Raw genomic sequence first — 25373 nt, forward strand, 5'->3', positions numbered from 1 at the left:
TGGCCTGCCCACCTAAGTCTTCTTGATTTAATTATTCTAATAATATCTGGACATGAATACAAATTATGTAGTTCTAAATTATGTAACCTTCTCCACTCACCTGTCTCCTCATCCCTTTTAGGTCCAAATATTTTCCTAAGGATCTTATTTTCAAATACTCTCAATTTATGTTCCTCTTTCAATGTAAGGGACCAAGTTTCACATCCATATAATACTACAGGCAAAATTACTGTTTTGTATATTTTAACTTTTAGTTTCTTAGATATTAAACGAGAAGACAAAAGTTTATGAAGAGAGAAGTAACATGCATTTCCTGAATTAAGCCTACTTTTTATTTCCTCTTTAATATAATTTTCATTTGTTAATATTACTCCTAAGTATTTGAATTTGGAAACTGGTTCAAACGAGTTGTTATCAATAATTAGATTTTGATTATTACCTAACACTTGGTTTCGGCCTGTAAGCATATATTTAGTTTTCTCTTTGTTAACTTCCAAACCTATCTCTTTAGCAGTTTTGAAAAATATTTTAGCATTATTCTTAATTGTATTCACATCATCCCCCAGTAAGTCTACATCATCTGCATATGCTAACAACTGAGTCACACCATTTAATTTTAGTCCTTCTTTAGTTTCTTTTACCTTCCTAACAGCATATTCTAAGGCAAAATTAAAGAGCAATGGAGATAATGCATCTCCTTGTTTTAACCCATCATGAATTGTAAATTTGTCAGACATATTAATACCCACACGAATTTTACTTTCTGTTTCACTGGTGCATACTTTTATCATACTAACAAGCTTCTTAGGTATTCCAAACTCTACTAATATATTATATAGTTTATCTCTTTTGACTGAATCATATGCTTTTTTGAAATCAATGAATAGCTGATGGACATTTTGATTATATTCCCACTTTTTTTCAAGTGTCTGTCTGATGTGAAAAATTTGATCTGTAGTTGATCTGTTACGTTTAAATCCACATTGATAATCACCTATAATTTCATTAGCATATGGGGTTAGTCTTGTTAAAAGAATGTTAGATAATATTTTATATGTTGTTGAGAGTAGAGAAATTCCACGGTAATTATTGCAGTTCATTTTATCACCTTTTTTAAACACAGGAACAATTATGGATTCTTTCCACTGTTGAGGGATTTCTTCTTTATTCCATATTAAACAGATTAATTTATGAATTTGATACATTAATGAATTTCCACCATATTTAATTAACTCAGCTGGTATTAAATCAATGCCAGGTGCTTTGTTATTCTTTAATCAAACTAATCGCGCCATTTTAATTGTTCTTCAGGTGCAACCTGGCCGTGATGCTGCTGACGGACGTCGTGGTGGACGGCGTGGACTTGGACTGGTCCATTCACGTTCCTCTGATGCTCCACATCCTGTTCCTGGGTCTGGACCACACCCGACCGCTTGTCCACGAGCACTGCAAGCAGCTGCTGCTCAATCTGTTGATCGTGCTGGCTGACCACGGGGACCACCTGGCCGTCGCCCAGGTGCTGCTCAACAACAAGACGGACGCCCTGGGCCTCGGAGTCACCACGCCCTCTTTGGCTGTCCTGCGCCACAACTTCACAGGTAGGCAAATGTTCAGAAATATTTTAATACCGAAAATGTATTAGATTAATAGTTAATAATACTCTACAACCTTTTGTTGGCTTTGACAATCTCTCGGTCACGTCATGTACAAGGTAATTCTGAACAATACAAACTTTAGGAGGTGATTCCCGACGGAACAAGGAAGAAAAGGTTCACATGAGCGTATGTCCGGAAATTCATGTTACAAGATACCCGTCGTCATACCGGGAGTCCCTTGTAAGAGCACCAGTTGCGTAACATGGGGAAATATATGCATGCGATGGGCCTTTCGCACACGGACCAAAATTCACGTTTGCAGATGCTCAAAATGCCCATGTTACTCATCTAGTGCTCTTACGAGGGACTACCAGCATGTCAACAGGTAGTGCAGGGACGGCGACAGGGGTGGGCACGGGTGGGCAAGCGCCCACCCAAAAATTCCTGTGCCCACCCGATTGCCCACCCAAACAAATTCAATAAGTACATATACTTGGGGATATACGAATGATTCAATAAATGAGTGTATTCTGGTGTTCATAACATGCATATTTTACTTATGAATATTATCTATGCTGAAATGTTCACCATTTATCAACCCATTAAAAGCCAATTTTGTGATTAAAAAGTGAAAGTCATTACTAGATCTATTGAAACAAAAACTGTGATCAAATGAATACTTCCATGATTAAAAGCCGCTAGTAGGCTTAGGAGGCTCAAAATTATGCAGCGTATGATGAAAATTAGATCATAATTTAGGGTGAACTTGAGGACTGCAGCTCCGGGCCTCCACATACGTATATAAATCCCGGCCTGGGTATGGTTAATAAATCTCCAAATAAACAAATAAAAACATCATCTTAGCGTTACTTCCTTCAGCAACACAATAAATTATTTCGACTTTTTAATTATTATTTGAATAATTTAATCAAGAAGACTTAGATGGGCAGGCCATGTGACGTGAATGGCAGAGAATAGTTTACAGGATTTTTGTTGGGAAACCTGATGGTAAGAGACCAGTAGGAAGGCCAAGACGATGATGGAGGGATAACGTTGAGATGGACCTGAAAGAAATCGGTAAGGATGAGAAAGATTAGATTGATCTTGCCCCGGATAGGGACAGATGGAAGGTTTGTGTTGCTGCAGCCATAAACCTTCGGGTTTAAGTATGCTAGACAGTATAATAAAAAAGTAATGTAAAGTGCTCCCCTGTGCTCTGTACCACGCCACGAAGGCGTATAGGGGGTGTGGAGTTAGGGCCCCATACTTTCTTGATCTCGGCCGAATCTGGAGGTGATGTGATCAGAGTATAATATAGTTTTAATTAGCTCTGCATTGAAATTCCAGAAGTGTCCCTTTTTTATTTCATTACAATTTTTATATACCTGCCATCTTCATATATCAATATGGTATGCGAAATATCAACTTTACATTCGTTCTACTAATAAGTAGGAATCATAATAATCACTACAATACCTAAGTAAATAAATTTTAATAAACCATTTATGTGTGGAAAAAGCTACAGAATTATTCAATTGCTAATGAGTGGCTTATCTTATTTAGAAATCCTCGTTCCATACATAAATTTTGCCATATGAATCAGCCGAAAATGTCAACAGAATCTGTAGAAGCAGCTGAAGTAAAGAAAAATAATGTTATGTCACGAAGTATCCAGAAGACGATTTTCTTAAATTTGTTTTTAAGCCCACTTTTATGCTCAGATAGGCTAATCGGGACTAAGCTTACAATTTAATGTGTAATCCGAACCAGTGTGCATTGTGCTTCCGACAGCGTTATGCCATTGGGAAAAAAATATATACAGAACGAACTCGCAGCAAACGTGTCATTTTATCACCACAGAAGATGCGACCATTTTAAGAGGATGATTGCCTGAGACAAATATTTGATACTTTCGAAAACAAGGTCATTGTTCACGTAATTAGCTGCCTTGATCCACTAATGAAACGCTGTGCAATTGAAACTGCCACCTCAACTTTCTAAGAGGTATGAACTAATGAAACTCCATTTCTGGAAGAGTAAGTTCTGCTTGATTTGTTTTATTTTAAGTCTAATTTTGATAATGACGACGGTAAGGTTCAATGGTGATTAGATGAAAGTAACGAAGGGGCGAAAACAAACACATGCTGACACTCAAAATACAAACCCTCATAAATTATTACTTTGACAGTGGTTCCAGGCGCCAGGTACTCCTTGCCCTGAAAGAATAAAGTTTCCAGGGTATGCTGCACAGAATAGAGGTTGACATTCTAGTGTGTTCGAAATGGTCACGTCATCTATGAAAAATAGATGAATTATTACTTTTACGGTGTAGGGATGGTCAAACGGATCCGAAAAATCCGGATCCGAGAGTTTCGTATCTCAATCCCATTATAATATTACCACACCTTAAAAGGTATTATGATCTTCGATTACAAAGAAATGTTTCGTTAGTCCTACAAGAAATTTTTTCAAGTGTTGTTCCTAAAATACTTTGCTAAGCATCGGCTAACACACTCGGGCACAAATGTCAGAGGTGATTTTGTAAATGCCTTTGAAACGAATATGTATTCATTCGAATGTATTGGAAATGAAAACACACATAAATGTGAGACATTCCATTCCATGATGAAACCTTTAACATATATAACAAGATAGAAATGTTATACAAAAATTATACAATTGTTCTACAGTTACAGTTGTACAAATTAAAATAAAACATTATAATATATGCAGTGTTAAATAATTACGAAGTGTAAGACTAACAAGGGAGGTTATCTAAGTGTCCCCCTCCGATTTCCATGAAATTTGGCAGTATAGTGGGGCCCAAAGGAAGAAATACGTGTTTTTTGTTTCAGCTAAAATACGGTTTTAGGGGGCAAAACCCCTTCAAATGTCAAGATGAGGACAAATTGAAGTGAGGATCTGACCCCTGTGTCCCCCTCCGATTTCCATGATACTTGGCAGGTGTGTGTATAAACGGGCCCAAATGAAGAAATAAATACGTGTTTTTTTTGTTTCAGCTAAAAAACGGTTTTATGGGGCAAAACCCCATCAAATGTCAAGATGAGGACAAATTGAAGTGGGGATCTGACCCCTGTGTCCCTCCGATTTCCATAAAACTTGGCAGGTGTATAGTGGGGCCCAATGGAAGAAATGCGTGTTTTATTTTTTCAGCTAAAAAAACGGTTTTAGGGGGCAAAACCCCCTCAAATGTCAAGATGAGGACAAATTGAAGTAAGAATCGGACCCCTGTGTCCCCCTCAGATTTCAATGATACTTGGCAGGTGTGTGTATAAACGGGCCCAAGTGAAGATACACGTGTTTTTTTGTTTCGGCTAAAAAACAGTTTTAGGGGGCACCCCCCCCCCCAAATATCAATATGAGGACAAATTTAAGTGTGCATTTGACTTATGTGTCCCCCTCCGATTTCCATGAAACTTGGCAGGTGTATAGTGGGTCCCAAAGGAAGAAATACGTGTTTTTTTTGTTTCAGCTAAAAAACAGTTTTACAGGGCGAAACCCACTCAATTGTCAAGATGAGGACAAATTGAAGTAGGGATCTGACCCCTGTGTCCCCCTCCGATTTCCATGAAACTTGGCAGGTGTATAGTGGGGCCCAAATGAAGAAATACGTGTTTCTTTGTTTCGCCTAAAAACTGTTCTAGGGGGCAACCTCCCCTGAAATGTCAAGATGAGGACAAATTGACGTGGGGATCATCTGACACCTGTGTCCCCCTCCGATTTCCATGAAATTTGGCAGGTGTATAGAGAGGCCCTATGCCCCCTGTTTCTTCCTATGCCATATTTACGTGGTTTCGGGTCAGATCCCCACGTCAATTTCTCCTCATCTTGACATTTGAGGGGTGGGGCCTCTATACACCTGCCAAGTTTCATGGAAATCGGAGGGGGAGACTTAAGACCTCCCTTGTAAGCGCACACACACTATATATATATGTGTATGTATATTATATATATATATATATATATATATATATATATATATATATATATATATATACGAGGGGGTGCTGAAAAGTTCGTAGCCCAACCCAGAAGGAGTGCACGTGGAATGATGAAACTTTACAGTTTTAAAGAATATATCTTGGTATGTACACATGCAAATTTTCATATTAATAACGGAATTGTTATTGAGCTTTTCAAGCCCCTGAAGTGATCATGTGTGCCCAGCCAGCTAATTTCACAAACATCGAGAACAGAGCTGTCATCAAATTTTTGTTCCACCAAGGAAAGTCGCCGAAGCAAATTCATGAGGAAATCAGTGGAACACTACGGGACTCTCCTCCATCATATGCAGTGGTGAAGAAGTGGGTGGCACAGTTTAAACGTGGCGATTTTTCAACAGATGATGCTCCACGTGCAGGAAGACCAAAAACAGTGACTGTCCCCAAAATCTTGGATGAAATTCATGACCTTATTCTTGAAAATCGCAGAATCTCAGCAAAACGTGTGGCAGAGATTATGGGCATTTCTCAGGAACGCGTTGGTACCATAATTCTTAATGACTTGGACATGCGCAAGCTCTCGACAAAATGGGTTCCCAAAAATCTGTCAGCAGATCAAAAGTGTGAAAGAGTGAGGACATCAAGGGAAGTCATTGCCCATTTTGAACGCAATGTCGACCAATTTCTATCACGAATATTAACCATGGATGAAACATGGTTGTACCACTACGATCCTTAAACGAAACAAGAGTCAATGGAGTGGCGGCACTCAGGTTCCCCTCGCCTCAAGAAGTTCAAGAGTCAGAAGTCGGCTGGGAAAGTGTTTGCAACATTCTTCTGGGATAAGGATGGAGTCGTACTCATAGACTACCTGCCCAAGGGTCAGACATTTAATGCAGAGTATTACTCTGCATTACTCACAAAATTGAAAGACAAATTGAAAGTGCAACGCCGCGGAAAAATGAAAAATGAAATTCCGATCCTGCAGGACAATGCCCCTGTCCATCGAGCACAGCAAACACAACTGGCATTGCATGATCCAGGGTTCCAATGTCTAGATCATCCTTCTTATTCCCCAGATCTAGCTACGTCAGACTATTACCTCTTCCCCAAACCCAAACAACACTTGAAAGGACACCATTTTGGATCTGATAAGGAGGTGATTAGTGCTACGGAACAGTGGTGTGTGGAACACCCTTTAGAATTTTTTTCACTGGTCTGCAAAAATTGGAGCACCGTGCAAGGAAGTGTATTGAACTTCGGGGGGAGTATGTAGAATAACTGTAAAATTTCATCATTCCACGTTCACTCCTTCTGGGTTGGGCTACGAACTTTTCAGCACCCCCTCGTATATATTAGCAGGTAACAATAGGCCTATGTTATAAGCACATTCTTACTTTCCAAAGAAGCGCATATGGGATGGCAAAACGGATCCGGATCAGAAAATTCCGGATCCGAAAGTTCTGGATCCGGACCCAAAAGTTCTGGATCCGGATCCGAAAGTTCTGGATCCGGACCCGAAAGTTCTGGATCCGGACCCGAAAGTTCTGGATCCGGATCCGAAAGTTCTGGATCCGGATCCGAAAGTACCGGATCCGGAGACGGATCTGAAAATTCCGGATCCGAAAAATTTTAGGATCCGGATCCGGATCTGGCCATCCCTAGTACGGTGATCAATTTCGATGAATTCCTTGTGTCCTAAATCATTTTGTTACCTCAAAAAATATGTTCATGTAACCATACGTGTATTGTTTCTCCCGCATTAGTAATATGACAGTTCAGAAAACGAATAGCAACTTAATTAATAATCTCTTCAATTCTGAAAAGATTTTTCAATCTTACTTGTTTATTACTTCTGAGTGATATTTTGTCAAAATAGCCTTTAATTAGCCTAGGAATACTTCATGGACAATGAACAAAGAATTGGTTTTCCGTGTGTGTTTTAAATCATTCCTAATAAGACGTTCATTTTAATCCAAACATTCAGTTGCGGCGATTAGGAGGAGCGGGAAGTAGGGGAAGTAGTTCTCCCGCCACATTTTGCCACTTCTTGCCCCCGCACTATGGTCTCTTTATGCTAAGCCTTTTCTACCAAGAAAAAGTATATTGTCCTTGCCCCTCAAATGTTGGCACCCAATCTCCGCTACTACAAACATTCAGATAAATTTGTCAGTTGTACAAACCTTGTATGCTAAGAAAAGTGACCCCCAAGGAGTAAGAAAACTCTTTCAGTCAAAAACTCATACGATGAAAATACTATACTCAGGAAGATGCATTTAAATTACGAGAAACTTCACGATTGTCTACCATCGCACTTTCTATCATTGTCGCCGAATACATAAAATCAAGTATGTGCCTTGTATTTGCAACACAAGCTTAAACCTAATTCACATTTATTTCACTGTATTAACATCCATGAAGGAATGTGATTAGAATGTATGGCAGCGCATGTGTAAACACTTCCTTGAAATAATTGTGTCCATCAGAGACAAAGCGAAAGGAAATGGAACAACATGCCAGAATAGATTAGAAAAGAATAAAGAGGAAAACAAGAAAAGGAAAGGAAAAAGAAGTAACAGGAAAATCGGGAGTGTAAGAGGGAAGGGGATACATACGTCATACGTATATACTATATATGGTCTTACATTTATACTGCCCACCCTAATTTATCAATATGGAGCTTCTGCCCACCCGGTCGAAAATATCTGGCGCCGCCCCTGAGGTAGTGCCATCTATCTATCTTAGAACATCCATGTCCGGGCACATGTTCATATGAGGAGCGTATATTGTGGGCTAGCTACGCTATCTGCGAAGCCCAGAGGCTATCACACAGAAGAAAAATCGATGAAACAATATCCAAAAATTGTTCCTTCCAATAACAAGATGGCGATTATAGAGTTAGCAACCTGTTAGGAGTTTTCAACCTCCTATCGTTGGCATGGCATCATGGCTTACTTGAAAACGTAATGAACTAGCAATATGGGTGTGTCTAACCACTTACCCACGGCGTTTACTCGAGCCCAGTCTTCTAGCCTAGGACGCGCCATAGCGAGATAGTCCAGATTCTTGGCTCAGCATACTCCACTGCTTCATGTGGACTTTTTGATCCTTCTCCTTTCAGGAATCTTACACTTTTAATTTTTCACAAGGGGCTTTTTACACCCCTTATTTTAACTCTTTCAGTCAGAATTTTAGATAAGGGGATATTTCCCCGTATACATAGAAGGGTGCAAAATAGTCTTAAGTGCCTACACACCCAGAACTTTTAATTCAATCAATCAAACCTTTCAGGAATCACCTCCTGAAGTTTGTCGGTATTGTTCAAAATCACCCTATGTAGTGTAAGAAAAAACGCACATTGTGCAGTTTCCGCCGCTAGGTACATTTCCCGCCCCCAAGTGGTCTGTCGCCTGTGGATGAACTTGGCAGCTATCACGTGAGTGCTTCCACCCACTCGGGGGAGCGCTGGAGACAGCACGCGCTTTGTTCTTTGCCAGTCATAGCTCGCCGTTCCCTTTGAGAGGGGAATTTGAACACGCGGCTGCCACATTCACAGCGGAGATGTAGGGGAAGGCAACCGACACACACGGACCAGTTATTAGATGGCGAGAGGGAAAGAATTTGCCCTCTAAGGTGCAAGGTGATTTTATTTGCGTATTCTTTCGAAGGATCGTGCAACAGCACGGTCAGTCACCATGCCGCACAGAACATACGTTTAGCAACAACGTGCCGCAGATGACAGGTCACATAGTCACGAAACTGTACTTTGACAAACCTTAGGGGCTATGAGGCAAACAACTCTTCTTAACTTTTTTTTTCTCTGGACGCCTCGTTTCGACGCTACAAGGTCTCTGAAAATTTTCTTAATCTTACGTTTAATATATATGCAACCAGGCAGCAGTTCTCACTAATGAATTGATTGGCAATTACTATATGACCTTCCTATAAATATTCAGGTAGATATAAGCTTGCTATGCCTCAAGAATATAAAGTAAAGTAAATTTGGTTTATCTTCTTTGCACGGATCCGGTATCGGAATATTAAAAAATTCGCATCCGCCCATCCCAACTTAAATATGCTTTCCTTAGTTTTAATAATATTGGTTGGGAGTCACAGCCAGAAGTATTTTCTATGTGGGATTTAAATTAGTTTAAGGGAGTAAATTGTACTCGTACATTAGTGATAAGTAACTGATGTTGTTAATGAACACTGAACATACCTATTATTTTTGTCTTTTTGAATTCTTATAATTAATAATACCACTGCATATTGTTTTCTCAAGCATACATCTCCGAGACGCCTTTCTTAAATTATTTCAATTTGGTCAAAGTGTATTATTACAGAGCTGTGTACAGATAAAATCTTTGAAATTTCACAGAACAATACCAAATCTTCGCAGAATGTACGAGAACTTACAACTCTCCCGGTGGTCAATCGCGTTGAGTGTTAGACTCATGGTGTCGTCTCCGACGGTCCGAAGTTCGAGTCCTCACGTGCGCATGGGCGTTTCTTTGTTGGCGTACCTTCGTCAGTTTCATCCAATCATCATTCATACTCATCGCCACGATGCGCTTAAACCGAAAGAAATAGGAAAGTGACGCAAAATATGAAAAATACTGAATCTGTAGTAGAATAACAAATTCCATAGATATAAATATTTTGTCTGCTTCTCCAACTGAAATACTTCTTTTCTCAGTGAAAATGCTCTAAATAGAGGATATTGCGATTTATTTTCAAATTCGTCCCAGACGCAGGCATTAAGACTAAAATGTAGGTCATTTCCGGCGAAAAAGAACTGGTGGCAATACTGCTTGCATACTAAGCAATAAGTATAAACTCGTGTAACTCTTCGGGAGATTTCACACCGAAGCAACACGTGTCCTTTGTCTTTTGAGGATTCCGCCAATCGAATGGTGACTTGTGCGACCTGTAAAATCGCTACGGTGTGAAACGTTGCTGTTATTCGGTTCGTTTCCAAGTAAAATATGCCACCTGTCACTTCCTTGTTAACTCATCCTCAGAGAAGCTGTGTGACGAAGCGAGATTTCTTTACAAACAGGCAATAATAAATTAATTATGAATTAATAGAATATCAATACTTTCACAGCAGGGATCACGACGTTTACTCTTTTCGAACGTTTCCTCTTTTTTGATCGTTCGACGCCTGGGTAGCCCTGGGCTACTTCCCTATACCCCCCCATCGTTACTCCTCGAAGCATTAGACTATCTCCATGAAACTAAGATCTCTCAGTGTCAATTTTGGTTATGGAACATTTCAGCATGCAAGATTAACTGATGTACGCATTCCATAGCTCCGAGAAGTGTTACAGATAATCTAATTTTGATAGAAACTAAACTACACTATATCTCCTCTGATTTAATTAATTATTTTAGTTAGCCGTCGTAAGTAATTAATAATGAGAGTAAGACTAGTTGCTATGTTTATGTGGACTTTTTTCAAAGTTCAACCCAAAGTGCTGAAATAAAACCTCATTTCTCCCGGTACCAGCACTAGAATTAAGAGAATTCATCTTTCATTGCATTTCAAAATATTAAAATCAAACTTCGAATAATTTCGTGGAAAACATTGATTGTCTTTTTTGTAACATTTTGAAAAATAATTGTCCCTATTTTCCTCTGAAATATCTGGGAATCTTAAGTTTGCAGCAGTTTACAGAATACAACTCACTGCCAAGATTACACGAATCCAGGCACTAACGTACGCAGGCATTTTTTCCCCCTGGCATTGTAAAGGTGGATATTCATAGCTACGATCTAGAGGGGACAGGGTACGCTGTAAAATATTTCGTAATTACGATTTTTAACCTTCGTATTAAAAAATTTTCGAAGACAGAAATGGTAATTGGGCGCCATTTTAAACGAGGGGCCTTCTTTTCTACTTTAGTTTATTCCCGATTTCTTTACTGCTTTCATTTAAAAATTTCGATTTTCTCAAATTTTCTGAATGGATTGTAGCCCCCCTCCCCCCATCAGCCCCCCTGCGTGCTCCAGTGAAACTAGGGGTTTACATCTGGGGGGTATAAGTTCATATTTAGGAAACATACGTTAAATATAGAGGCAAAATTACCATGCTCGACTCTTATGAAAAATTGTAGTGTGATGTTAGGGTGGTATGGATCAATCACTGCATGAAGCTATTGTCACTATTGAGTAGGAGGCAATCGGCAACTCATTTATCGTTAATATAGCTCCCGTTGAGACAAGTCCAAACATGCCTCCTTTGCGCTTTAGAGACGCGACAAAGCAAGATGAGGATATCTCACTCTGTAGCCCGTTCCCCTATTCGTTCCAAAACACTGTTGCGTCTAGGGACATCCAAAATAAACGAAGGAAACCCAAGCGATGTTCGTTTATTGCCTGCTTTTATGAGTTTTATGGAGGTTCTAACTCAAGCCACCCTCCTCCCCCTTCCAAGCGACGTACAGTATGTAACATTGTTATTCGTACACATAGAATTTCCGAGGAAAAAATGTCATATCTACTAGTAAATATAATCATTTTCATATGTACCTGGAAATTAATGTTAATGAAGGTTTCAGCAACAAATGTCAATAAAATTGTATGTTCAAAATGTATAAAAAGAGCATATAATTTCAGTGAAAAGAGAAAAACACGCTGATTCATGCAACATTGTTATTCGTACAGGCAAGAGCTTCAATCTTCCTCGCATACAGCGCCACCGCTATTCGGGTGATTTCGTGCAGTTTGCAACTTCGTAACAAGTTTGAACATGCAGGCGCGCTCCCCGTCAAGCGAAATGCTGGCGTAAGTATTGTTGTAGGCCTATCGTCTATCTATCAGAGTGTTCGAAATGGGCAAGGTGAAGGAATTTAGTTCCGATCTGAAGGATGTTATTATAATTTGGCTCTTAGAGGTTATTCGTTAAGAAAAATTGGACAAACAGTCAATAAATCACACTAAACAGTTCAATACATAGTAAACAAATTTAGAGAGGATGGTTCAGCACAGAATATGCCGAGAAAACCAAATGAGAGAAGGTTGAATAAACGTAATGAACGCTTTATTTTAAAAAGAATGCGAGAAACCCCCCGACTAAGTGTTCCTCAGTTACGACCGTTAGTAGAAAATGTTGCTGGCAAGATGATGTCCGATCAAACTGTCCGACGTGCCTTGTGGAAGCATGGATAACATGGCAGAATACCACAAAAAAGGCCGTATGTAAGTATGGTGAATCGCAGGAATAGACTTTCATTCGCGAAAGAGCACATCCACAAGGACCAGGAATTTTGGGATAGTGTCATATGGTCAGATGAGTCCAAGATTAATATATACGGGTCAGATGGGATAAATAGGGTCTGGAGAAAATCAAATAAAGACAATGATCTCATTAATACAGTTCCAAAAGTTAAACACGGTGGTGGGTCATTAATGAATTGGGGCTGTATGTCGTCCAAAGGTGTTGGTACCATCCAGTTTATTGATGGTATCATGGATGCATATGTCAGGCACAAATAATTAGTGAATCATGTGTTCCAGGGTGCATTATATCACATATTTGAAGATATTGAAGAACAATGTAAAGCAGAATGTCCAAAAAATGGACATGCCGCCTATCTACAGATTCCAACAAGACAATGACAGTAAGCATAATGCGCGAGTTAACATGAATTGGCTAATATGGAATGTGCCCAAACTACTACAAACACCAGCTCAAAGTCCAGACTTAAATCCCAGCGAGCATTTATGGGCAATTTTGAAGAGGCGAGTCCATAAAGCAGGCGTCAAGTCCAAACAAGAGTTGAAAACTGTTGTGCAAGCCGAGTGGAATAAAATAAGCTCTGAAACATGTCGGAAACTGGTTAATTCTATGAAGAAGAGGTGTCAAGCAGTAATTAAAGCCAAAGGATACGCATCAAAGTATTAGAACTGTGAGTCAATTTGCTCTGAATATACTTTTTTCTTTTATATTATTAAGTGTACGAATAGAAAAGTTGTACAAAAAATGGTATGTTTCTCTTTCAGTTTCATTTAATTTATTATTGTCATTGGTTATACAGAATTTGGGTAAGATTTTATGTTCCTAATGATATTAGTTATTGAATTGTAAAGAAACAATTTCAAAAGAGTGTATTTCCTTCCAGATAATAAAGCATTTTCTTTAAAAATCCGTGTGTACGAATAAGAATGTTACATACTGTATATAGCTGGCTCCCATGAGGGGCGCATCAAATAAGCTGAAAAGCAGTTATGTGCTGCGTGCATTTTTTACGAGACTTTAGACTTTTATTATTGCGTTGTTTTCAGTTTTTTCCCCTTCGTAATCTCCTTAATCGATACCGAGTATGCATAAGTCCCTTGTACACAACATAGAAAGATGAGGGAGCTCATTTGGGATTGGTGTGCTGTATATTGAGATTGTCGACTCTTTCTTGTTTAGGCTTGTCATATTTAAAGTCGATTCGCGAATTTTTCGTGTGTGTGCGTGAACTCGATTAGTGTGAGAGCTAGTGCATTTTACATCCATTGTCAACCTATTGTAGCGAAAAGAGACTATGGCGCCTCCTGTATATACGAGGGTTGTTTAAAAAATTTACACTGCACATGCACGGTGCAATGATGATGCAATCCTTTCCTTGTTCTGAAAAATCCCTGCTTTACAAAATAAGTCAGGCAAGATAACACGAAGCCGCTTGCTACCAGTACAGTAAGAATTATTCTCGAAGTATGGATACGAACTGCTTCCTCAATCGCCATAAAGGACTGACACGAACCAACTAGACTTTTGACTTGTACCCAAACCTAAAGAAATCAGTCCGCGGAAAGGGCTTCAGTAGCATTGTCACTGATGAAGCATTCCGACAGTAATTCAAGATATGCCCGTACGTTTGAAATTGAGATAGCCTTGAAAGCATGTAAATGTATTTTATAAAACAAAATTTAACTCCCAAATAAGCCCAGGATGCAAAAGTTTCCAAGTGAACCTCGTACTTTCCATATAGAAACACCTCTGCCAACGAAACAACGAGTTCACAACAGATTACGAAAATGACATATTTTCAGCGAGTTTTTTAGCCGGCCTCTTTGGCGGTAGTGTTGCCCACGGGACGAGACGGGACAGGCTTTTAAAAATTCGAGACGAGACGAGATTGACCATGTGTCATAAGACAAACGAATATTTTCGAGACGAGACAGCATTTCCACGAGGCTCCACGAGACGAGACAGGCCAAAGTCTCGTCTCGTGGGCAACACTATTTGGCGGAATGGTTAGCAACGACACCAGGGGTTCCGAGATCGAATCCAGGCATGGGCATTGAGCGTTCTTTGTGAGTGTCCCTTCATCAATTTCATCATATCGCCACTCATCCTTATCTTCGCGATTAACCAGAAGTAGCAGAAATGCGAAGTAAAATAAACCAAATCAATCAATAAATCAGCGATTTTTATTTGTAAGGTGATTTTAATAGGAGTCTCAGTTTTAAAATTTTCATATGAAATACAAGAAAAATTGTCCTGCTGCCTCTAGAGATACTGATGAAGGTTTTCTTCCCGCAGCCTTCCTTCCTAAAAATAAGAATTGAACTTCGATACCTCAATTGATTATAAAATTCTGAAGTGGCTACTACAAAGCAAGTTTGCCTGCTCGGTGGCCGGACACGTTCGGTGATCGGCTTTCTATCTTGCCACCGAAGTTCGAGTCACGACCTGGCATGGCTGTTTTTGTGAGTATCTCTTCTTCTATTCAATATAGTCATCTTTCCTTCTCATCGTCGCGACTGGCCGAAGTGGAAGAAATTCTACGTAAAATAATAAGAACACAGCAATGCAAAGCGAGATACGCGGATCGTACCACTGATTGTGGCTAAAATACAGCAAACGTAGAAGTATTTGTCGATGAATCTTTCTATTTTTTTACATAATTTTCCTGACATTTCTGGTTAATCACGACGATAATGATGAATGGCATTAGATAGAATTGAGAAAGTGCAGTCACAAAGAAACGTACGTACTCAGCTCGAAATCGAAACCTTCGGTGGCGATTATGAGTCGGCTATTAACGAGTTCGATCACTGTGCCCAGCGTTCCTGAACCGCCGGCCCGCGGCCCGGTACTGGGTCCTGGCGTCGTTTATATTGGGCCGCGACAGATTTTTCTGAAGTTTGCGACTTGCAGCCCGAGCTGGCGACCACCTGGAAAGATGGCCTTTCGTTCGTGGTTCACCAACGATAAGTAGGGATTTATTTCTCCCTATTTCTGGTGAGAAATCAAAGCAGATGAGGAGGAACTGTCCCCTTGTAGCCCACAGATTTGAACTACAACCGTGGGGCCTTTCTGGAGTTAGAACTGGAAGGATGAAGCGACTTGCAGCCCGAGCTGGCAACCTCCTGGAAAAATAGTTCGGGTTCAAAAACAGTTTTTAAAAATTAGAAATCTATTTACGAGTAGGGCATCGATTTTAAGGAACGAATTTACAGGGCCGCGGGCTCATTAAGGTTGAGAACCACTAACTGTGACGGCAGAATTTAATTATGAAATTTTAGAAAACACCAGTAAGAAATATAAATTTTTCGATAGAAATTCCCAGGGTGGCGACAGACCTGGAAAACCTGGAAAAGTCAGGGAATTTGAGGTGTCAAAAAAAGTCAGGGAATTTCGTCTTCATTGATTTTTTATTATTATTATTTATTTATTTATTTAAAGATATCGTTATGGAACTCTGCACGGGAACAGGAAATCTCGTTCGTAAGTTTCGGCCTCAACTCTTAGGCCTCTTTTATGCTCTACACAACCACTGCGCCAGAAACCAGTGATGGCAGGAGGAGAGAGAGAGAGAGAAAAATTTCTCTCGGCGGGAATTTTAAATTCGAACAGTCTTTGGGGGAAAATTGTTATAACTCGGGCACTATGGGAGAAATCTACTTCGGATAAGTTTTGTTTTGCAGCTAAAACATCAGCGCATACAACCGTGTACAATTCAGAACACCGGACCGAGGAAAGGGTGCTGGGGGGGGGGGACACGTTCCCCGAATTTCAATGGAAAAAAACATAAAAATCTGGCGTTTGCCCTCTCTTCTCCCGCTATTTTGGGGAAAAGGCACAACCTTTAGTATTCTTTTCAAAGAATGCACATTTCTCAAGACAATGAAACATGTTTCATGTTCTTGGGTGCAATACAAGTTGAATAATAAGCCAAAATGTGATTTTGTTTTTTTTTTTACGAAAAATAGGTAATTTGCATTTTTGGAGGAAAATTGTTATAACTCTGGCACTATGGAAGCAATCTACTTCGGATAAGTTTTGTTTTGCAGCTAAACATCATAGCATGCAACAGTGTACAATTCAGAACGCCGAACCGAGGAAGGGGGGTTTGGGGTCGTGACCACTGAATTTCAATGAAAAAACATAAACATCTGGAGTTCGCCCCTTCTTCCCCCGCTATTTTGGGGAGAGGGCGCAAACTTTAGTATTCTTTTCAAAGAATGGACATTTCTCAAGAGAACGTAACATGTTTTATGTTCTTGGGTGCAATACAAGTTGAAAAATAAGCCAAAATGTGATTTTTCTTTTTTACGAAAAATAGGTAATTTGCATTTTTGGAGGTAAATTGTCATAACTGTGGCACTATGCAAATATGCTCCTGGAATTTTATTACTCTTCTGGCTCACTTCAACTTATTTAATGTAGCAGTGCTTACGAAGATTTTCTTTCATCATCCTGACGTATTACTGGTTTCGCACAAGTTAACATACGTTTACAATGACATTGCACTATTCTTAGATATCAAGAAGAATCCAACCAAGTACTATCACGAAAAAGTGAAACATAAATCTGCATTGGTGAACGTTATAAAAATTGGCAAGTGCATGCTCCCAACCTCAAATTTACTGCAACACTAGTATTGCAATGAAATTAACGCCAGTCTCTGTCCTTTCTGTTTAAACTCGTGAAAGATGGTCATTAATCTATCACTGAGTGAAGTTAATGTCCAATATTATGAAATAAAATACTAATAATAAATACGTAAATATTTTAATATCGTATTTACTCGAATCATTCAATCATAAAAGCAAATCACTTTCTTCAAGAATTGACTTTTCTCTGCCAGCCCTGCTAAATTTTCACTTTCCATCTACTGATTTATGCGAGGGGTGGCCAGAAAGTAATTTCCAATTAGTAGGGACATTGATTTTTCGCAAACGCCAAACCCATGAAAAATCGTAATTGCTTCGAAGTTATGTTTAGGAATGTGCAGTGATGTCTGGACACATTTTTCGCCCGTTCGAAATATGGAAATAATCCGAATTTTGCATAAAATGCGAATTGTTGGCGTTTTTAGCAATTTTTTTTTTACAAGAAATGTCCTAAAACAACGAAAAATTCCATGAAATCCAACATCCTTGTCTTTTCTAAGCCATGTTTGTGTACATAGAACAGGCAAGTTTTCCAACATTTTACTCAAAATTAAACTATAGAATAATTCCGACAGCCACATTAAATCATTTATTTCCCACGATTTTTTCAACTTCTATCAAAACCATTTGCATCACAGAGCAAAGTGGCAGGGTTCTAATAGGAGATCGAGTGCGTATCTACCGTCACATGGGAGCCACATCTTCGTATTTGTCACACGAGATATATTTTGAATTACCAAGCTAAGTGGGCACCATCAGCATTTGTCGAGCGAGCAATAATGGAGCTAAGTCATTAAAGCGCCTGGCTACTATGCGAGAGACCCGGGGTCGATCCCCTGCGGGGGAGAACCGGGTTGTTTTCCACGTAATCAAACTGCTCCGGTGCCCACCCAGCATCATATGAAGCTGGTGCCTTGTGGAAACTTTGAGGGATAAAGGTATCCAGGAGCGTGGTGCTGATCACATCACCCCTAACTTCATCCGTGATCAGGAAAGTGTGGGGCCCTAACTCCACACCCCTACTATACATCCTCATTAAAAAGTGCAGGGGAGCACTTTACTTTTACTTCGTCAAAAATCTGTTCCAACATATCAAACTGTCACGAAAATACGTAGACCATGTGACCTACAATTTAATATAATAGTTTAAAAGCACAATGGAGTATTAAGTTTCGGTATATTTGGCAGATAAATGTTCTAAAACAAAAACGCGAATTTTGGGAAACATAACCCTAACAAGTCAAAAAAAAAAAATAATGCCAATTTTAGGTGCCATAATATATCGGTATCTGTCACGTCAGATTAAAATTCCATTATCTAAAATCCTTACCTAAAAATTAAAAAAGTGGTATGGAAAATAACTTTCAAGATATCAAACACTCACGAAGAGGCGTAATCCATGGGACTTACAATTTGAAACAATAGTTTAAAAACACCATGAAGGTATAATTTCAGATATTTGCCAGAAAATGCGCTAAAATGAAAATTGTGAATTTTGGGAAAAATAACACCGTATAGTAAATAATAAAAAATAAGAAAATACACCAATTAAAAATAAAAAAAATATCAAGGTCTCTACCGATTAGGCATAAATGAAACAAGAATATCAGTTGTAATTTATTGCATCGTAACCTAATTTTGGGCGTAATCACCACCGTTGTTCTGGCATTTGTCGTAGCATGGCACTAAATTTGGATGCCATGGTATATGTGTCTGATAGCAAAGACTCGAACTATCTCTACCGCAGTGTAGCTGTCAAATCAATCCTTGCCCTGCCAGAAACCTCTTCAGTTAAACAAAGAGATGAAAGTCTGTACATTGAAGGCCAGGGCTGTACAGGGAGTGGTCCAAGATCTCTCACCTGAAGTGATGCAAAGGGCCCGTGTGTACTCAGCTGTATGGGGTTGTGCACATTCGATTGGCCTTCCGTGAATTGTCTGCACCATCGTCTGACCATACTATCACTCACGACTTCCGGTCTGCACACCTCACACGATTGCTGGTGGCTCTGTGCCAAATTCTGAGCGTGCAATGTAGGCTACATCGCAGTCAGTGGGAGACTGTATGAGAGCTGCAATCTTTAACCTAGAACTGTCCTAAAACGGCTGCATTGCAACTTTACCAGATTACAGCTACATGCCACTTCTTCCTGCCTGCATGTGTGTGTGTCGCTCTCCGACCATTAGTGCTGCGTATAGATACCATTGGAGCTTTTTCCAAGGTGCCCCTCGTATATGAACTTTCAGAAGCTTTTATTATTAGAATGTTCCTGTTTTAATGTGTGGTTAGCTAAATCAGGTACCTATATAATGCAATTCTATAAATTCCTTGCGTTAAATTTCTAATACCTACATACCCTTTTCATCAGCAGTAATGGTATAACTGCATGTTGTCAGTTTCACAGTACTTCACTTGGATATACTGTACTGAAGCAGAAATCCCATTGATAATGTAAGGAAATATGACACTTTATTTTGTTCGATTCAATTGTTTCACTTATATGCAAGAGTCAAGTTGTTTGTTTTACAGAAAAGAGAGAAGTAACTTTATGCATTGAAAAATGTGTCCGCACTCATGGTTCTTGCAAGCAGAGGATTCCAAACCTCAGTGGAAATATCAACGTGTAAAACCGAGAATGTATAAGGAGACTGATAAATTACAAATTGTATTTATTAATCATTCACTCTTCACTCTTATCTCATTTAGTCGTAACTTTAAAAATAATCAAGTATTTTATTTTAAACTTACTGCTTATGACAAAATTCCGTAATCCTTCCCTAGCTTGTGAATTGTAAAAATTTTCCAGATTCACTATTTTGCAGTTTGAATTCAAATCATAAAGAATAGCGAAATTAAGTCGATTTCATAGAAGATAATATTGATACTTAACAAAAAACAAAACCATAGGTGGATCTGTGTGAGTTTATTACGTATTTCTATATGCAAAAACATCGATTTAGTTTAGTTTGTAATTGTCAGGGAAAATGTAAATTTTTGTCCTGGAAAACCTGGAAGACTCAGGGAATTTCATTTCTGCTTGTTTGTAACCACCCTGATTCCGCAGTCCACGTGTAGGCAGATGTTCACGGAACAAAGATTCTGCTAGTAATGTGAGCGTCATCTCCCCTGTGCTTCTTCGATCTTCTATGTTGTTGTTGTTTTTTTTTTTTTTTTTGTTTCTAGTGTAGAATTGTATAGAAGTTCCGAGACGGTGGCATCATGTGTTCTTTTACGCAACGGGCGGTACGGAGTTGAAACTCAAACTAGGAACTCATCGAAAATAGAGCCGACGAAAATGTAATTGTAAGCCTACTGCCCATTGCTGTTTTCCTTCACTTTCCGCTTCGGGTTGTGGCAGACGTTTTCCGATTCGTTGGCACTTTTCCCCCTTCAATTCTCGAACCTTGTGTTACGTAAGACAAAGTGAATGAACTTGGGCCTAGGGAAAATACTGGAATTTAACTGTGGGTTTTAGTAACGTTCAGCTGTGATATGACGACGTTTCATGTCTCTGTGTCTAACGCTGGAGATTCTGTTTTAATCGACGAAAAGCAAAGAAAATACACAATTTTCCCGTACATCATATAAGCATCGAATAATATAGGGTGTCCAAAAAGTCACGCAACCGAGACTTTGAACTTGTCACGTTTGTGCAAAGAGCAATAGAGACGTGAGTCTTAACTTTGTCTATGTGGAAAAAAAAACAAGAATATCATGCTCTACATAAACGTTCATTATAAGTAAAAAGTTATAAATGTGTTAAAGATTTTTTCCGAAGTACATGGGCTAGTCAAAAAAGAGTGAGAATGATTTTTTTAAAAAAAAATCACACAGTGTGCGGCGGTGAAACAAATTTGCGCGAGAAGAACGTGTCTCGTGGATTCGGCAGATAAAATTGCAAGCGCGTATGCGCATGCGTCTGGCAACACTGCGCAAACAAAATACGAATGGTCAGAAGTCGCTTACGGAAAATGGTGTCTGTTCGTGGGGAGCAGTAGCAGTACGCTGCTTTGAAATTTTGCGTCCGTCTGCAGAAATCCGCCACGGAAGCATACGAAATGTTGTAGCAGGCATACGGCCAAGATGTCATTCCACGATCAACCGCATTTCGGTGGTTCAAACTGTTCGAGGAGGGCCGTGTTTCGACCACAAAGCATGGCGTTCCGGCCACCGCAGTAAACTAGATCATGGTTGTCACAGCTGCCGTCATTGTTCGGGAAAATCGCCGATTGGATTGAGTTGGTGTTTCAAGTCCACATTATGCACAGTAAGGCTAATCGGGACTGGACCTACAGTTTAAAGTGGGATCCGAACCACTTGTGTCTCTACCGGGTATCGAATCCGGGATCCCTTGATTACAAGGCGACGACGCTGCCACTGCACCATCGGGGAGGCCAGAGAAGATCGCCGAATAACAATAGATGAACTGGCGGACGTGTTACACATTTCCCATGGTAGTGCGTTCACCATTCTGCACGATCGCTAGAACATGAGACGCGTATGTGCAAGATGGGTGCCCAGATTGCTAACGCCTGAATAGAAGCAGGTGAGAATGGAGGATAATGCACTCCCTCACGTTTCCAACGTTGTTGCCCAATATCTGGCTCGCAAAACATACAACCCGGATCTTGCTGCGTGTTTTTTTTTTTTTCGTCTGAAATCGGAGCTGTGGGGCAAGCGTTTCGACTCATCAAAAGGCCGTTCTGAAAGAAGGCGGAGGCGGTTCTGAAGACGATGTCAAAAGACTGGGGTCCCGGGTTCGATACCCGGTGGAGGCACATAGTGGTTCGGATCACACTTTAAGCTGTAGCCCCAGTCCCGATTAGACTTTCTGTGCATAAAGTGGACTTAAAACAACAATTCAATCAATCAAAACACGGGTTCCAGCACGTCTTCCAGGACTGGCAGACACGTTGGGCCATGTGTATAGAACTCTATGGGGACTACTTCCAAAAAGACCATATCAACCTGAACCCTGCCTAATGTATTTCGTAAGTAAAAAATCATTATCATTCTTTTTTTACTAGCCCTCGTAAAAAGAAACTTGGATAAAAGACAATTATGTAGTAGCTTGCAATAATTTTCATGTGTTCCGATGGTCTGTGTTGGTAATTATAGAATTGATATAAGACGACGATATTTTTTTACGCATTTTATGCATTACATACGATTTATAGGGTTAATTATGGGATATTCATGAAAAAGTTTTTGCTTTTTTAATTGCGACGTGCACTTGCAACATTAGTCGTGTCGTGTCATGTACGATAAATTCCAACGTTCCTTCTTTCATCTGGATATTGATTAACATAGCCAGATGTCGGGCACATGGACTGCCCTTTTACACGACCAATGTTGCAAGTACACCTTGTAATATATAAAAAAAACATTTTTTTAATATTCTATAATGAACCCTATAAATCGTCTTTAATGCAAAAAATTCTTAAAAAATATATCGTTACATTCTCACACAGACCATCGATACACAGAAATTTTTTGCAAGCAACTCTAACTAGGTACAGCTGTATTTTATCCCATGTTTGTTCTTACTTCGTTCAGAAACTCTTTTACACCTGAGTAACTTTTTTCTCATAATGAACGTTCATACAGAGCATGATATTCTTGTATAATGTTTCAAAAATATACACATAGACAAAGTTAATACTTGATGTAAGTTTCATGTACAAAACTTAGTACGTACTTTCAAAATCTCGGTTGTGACTCTTTGGACCCCCTGTATTTGTCAATTAGACAGGCGGCTGTGACTTCGCCAGGAAAAAAAATAGTGAGGAGGCATATGAGGGTCGGGAATATTTTCAGGGGGGCGATACAATTAATATACTCCTAAATACGTACCGTACGGAAATGCACATTCGTCTAACAGAACATTTATTTGAGTAGGTTTTCTTGTTCGTTTTGGGAGGGGGTCGACTGGAGGACTGACGCTGACAGGCAAGTAGAGAGAATATTGGTCCCCAGTAGGGAGCGGAAACTTGATCTTTATTCGCCGATTTACATGATGCAGAGTTTAGATGGGTTTATTCTGTAAACTTGTAGACATAATATGAAATACAATGTGCCATCTCCATTCCAAAAATTCACAGCATTTTGATCCGTAAAAAAAAAAAAAAAAAAAAAAAAAAAAAAAAAAAAAAAAAAAAAAAAAAAAAAGTAAAGTGTTCCCCTGTGCTTAGCACCACGCCATGAAAGCGTATAGGGGGTGTGGGGGTAACGCCCCACACTTTCTTGATCCGGTCGTGAGTGGGGGTGATGTGATCAGCATCACGCCCCTGACCGCCTTTACCCCCCAGGGTTTCCCCCAGGTACCCATGTTATTCGACGCTGGGTGGGCGCCGGGACCGCTTCCATCGTTAGAAAAGTTCCCGGATTTGAACCGGCCAGGGATCGAACCCGGGACCTTTAGCATGGTAGTCAGACGCGTTACCGACTGAGCCACCGCGGCCACCTATTTTGATCCGTCAATTAACAATATTGTTCTTCATCGAAATTTTCAACTTTAGTCTGAATGTAACTGCGAATCATACATCGTTTTTATCCGCTCCCTTGACATCCACCTGAAAATGGAGAGTCTGATGTGCCATTAGATTTGAGTGACATCTAGCGCCAAGAAGATTAGGATCTCGAGGAGAGGCTTTTGGCATCGCTTTGAAAACCCAAACGCTGGTATCGGGTTCCAGTCGATGAACTATAACTCAGTTCTTTTAGGCGACGTTGTCTATATCAGGAATCTGCCGGCCCACGTGGCAGAAATTTTAGCATATCGCGCTACGACGCCAGGGGTCCCGGGTTCAAATCCTGGCCTGGGCATGAATGTTTGTGAGTGTCCATTCATCAATTTCATCGTATCATCAGTCATCCTCATCTTCGCAAATTAGCCAAAAGTGGCACAAGAAGCGAAGTAAAATAAAGCATTTCAATCAATCTATCAGGAATCTCAACCAACATTCTTTCAGAAACATACAGAATTTATAAAACTTATTTTGAGTGATCATTAGGCTAATACAATGTGTGGTGGAACGTGTGTATAATTTTTATCTTCAAATCATTTCTCTTTTATTTGTGAATATCTGTTAGAAACAGATTCCATTCCCACACTGACATAATTAGTTAATTTGTCTTTATCTTTGGTGAGTGAAATCCTTGTCATTGTTTGTATTTTTGTTACTTAGCGTCGCTTTTCTGTCACTTTTAGCTAATCGCGACGATGGGATCGAATGACGATTAGATTACATTCTTGATCGATGACCAGGCCGTAAGTCGAGCTCGGAACCTTCGGCGGGGTGATTGATTCGACCAATCAACTCTCTCGCACATCGATTGTTATTATTAGAGTTCATTTTAATAATAACAATACATTTTCTTTATTATGCGGACGAGGTTCAGCCTAGGGCTGTTCTGCCACTTACCCTTGTCAATGTAATGTTACATACATGATGAACTGCATGTGGAGCAGTAAGCTACATGTAAAATGATACATATGTACCTGAAAGTAATATACAAAATTAAATGAATACACTAATGTGAAACTGCAATTACAAAAGACAATAGCAATGATAATAACAGTAATGAGAATTAGAATATTAACATACAATTCTACATAGTGAGTGATATGATCCTTCAGTATGTGCCGCGACTTTGCCGTTTTTTCATTAACAGCAAATCTTTTACGTTACATCTGAAACATACAGGATTTTTTATGTATGCGATGTTCGCAGGCAGTGATTGAATGATGGGGTAAGTCGAAATTGTTCCACTTACATATACCATATTCATGGATGTCTTTACTATGATTCATTTTGTTGAGCACTAACCTCCTGCAACACATGATCCTATGTTACTCTCAGATATTTTCCATCCATGAACATAATCCTTCAAAAAGAAATGTTATCTATTGTAGTATTTGTTT

General features: G+C 39.5%; 1 protein-coding gene across 4 annotated transcripts in view; it reads left to right on the forward strand.

The window, feature by feature from the left end:
• Positions 1-25373, forward strand: part of fry (microtubule binding protein furry) — a 1034138-nt gene that overhangs the window by 916425 nt on the left and 92340 nt on the right. For all 4 annotated transcript variants that reach the window (XM_083126340.1, XM_083126342.1, XM_083126341.1 and 1 more), the window contains one exon: positions 1312-1598. In XM_083126340.1, coding sequence (XP_082982466.1) covers positions 1312-1598 — 287 coding nt within the window. The remainder of the gene's footprint in view (positions 1-1311; positions 1599-25373) is intronic.

The sequence above is a fragment of the Lepisma saccharinum genome, chromosome 8 (assembly GCF_977018435.1).
Source record: "Lepisma saccharinum chromosome 8, izLepSacc3.1, whole genome shotgun sequence".
NCBI classification, from domain to species: Eukaryota; Metazoa; Arthropoda; class Insecta; order Zygentoma; family Lepismatidae; genus Lepisma; species Lepisma saccharinum.